At 42.9% G+C, this 1,023-nt stretch overlaps 1 protein-coding gene across 1 annotated transcript in view; it reads left to right on the top strand.

Annotated features, from left to right (window-relative positions):
- Window positions 1-1,023, top strand: part of LOC106882704 (nose resistant to fluoxetine protein 6) — an 11,439-nt gene that overhangs the window by 6,231 nt on the left and 4,185 nt on the right. Inside the window, exon 4 of the mRNA XM_014933468.2 lies at window positions 310-389. Coding sequence (XP_014788954.2) covers window positions 310-389 — 80 coding nt within the window. The remainder of the gene's footprint in view (window positions 1-309; window positions 390-1,023) is intronic.

The following is a 1,023-nucleotide window of genomic DNA, read 5'->3' on the forward strand; positions in this document are numbered from 1 at the left end:
TTTTATTATTATTATTATTGTTCAGTAGTTTTATTTTAATAACGTGCTTTCACTTCACTACCGAGCGCAGCTCTGTGCGCCTTGGGTATGTGCTGTGGTTTGCTGTGATGCTCTTATGGTTACTGTATTGAAAGTGTTTTGCGTAGGATGTGTGCAGTGCCCAGTAGTGCAATTTTCTGTATGTTATATATATTTGTAAGTCCTGGTGTTTTTGTTATGTATTTGTCTGAATATTTTTTTATTATACCTAAGGCACCTACTATGATAGGAATTATTATTATTATTATTATTATTATTATTATGTTGCAGTGTATGGGCTGGAGCTGGTACTTGGCCAATGACATGCAGTTCTATTGGATCAGCCCACTTATTATTATTCCCCTCTACAAGTAAGTAAGCTCTCCCTCCCTTGTAACCCCCTCCACACATGCCTTACAGAATTAACAGTGCTGAGAAGCATCAAGGGAGACTGTGGGAGATTCAGCTAGGGAGACAGAACATTTCTCAGTGATAGGGCCATGCCCTCAAGTTCGTTGTACCCTAGCAGGATCAGGGTGGATTTCACTGCCCTTACATCATTGTCCCCATCCTCATCTGCTTTTCCATGCTTACCCAGGGTTAATGGAATTCGTTAAAGCAGATTTTCTATGGTGGGACACCCTCCCTGTCACCAACCTATCCTTTGTTTCCATGCCAGGTATTTTCCCCCCCAAATATTATAGGACTATTAGTGAAGGCACATGGCTCAGTGGTCAGAGTGTTCGGCTCACAATCATGAGGTAGTGAGTTCGATTCCTAAACCAGGCTGTGTGCTGTGCTCTTGAGCAAGACACTTTATTTCACGTTGCTCCTGTTCACTCAGCTGTAGAAATGAGTTGTGATGTCACTGGTGCTAAGCTGTATCGGCCCCTTTGCTTTCCTCTTAGATAACATCGGTGGTGTGGAGAGGGGGAGGCTGGAATGCATGGGCGACTGCTGGACTTATCCCTCTGAAATTAACTTTCTAATTGCAATCCCATGTCC

The sequence above is a fragment of the Octopus bimaculoides genome, chromosome 30, assembly GCF_001194135.2.
Source record: "Octopus bimaculoides isolate UCB-OBI-ISO-001 chromosome 30, ASM119413v2, whole genome shotgun sequence".
Classification (NCBI taxonomy): Eukaryota; Metazoa; Mollusca; class Cephalopoda; order Octopoda; family Octopodidae; genus Octopus; species Octopus bimaculoides.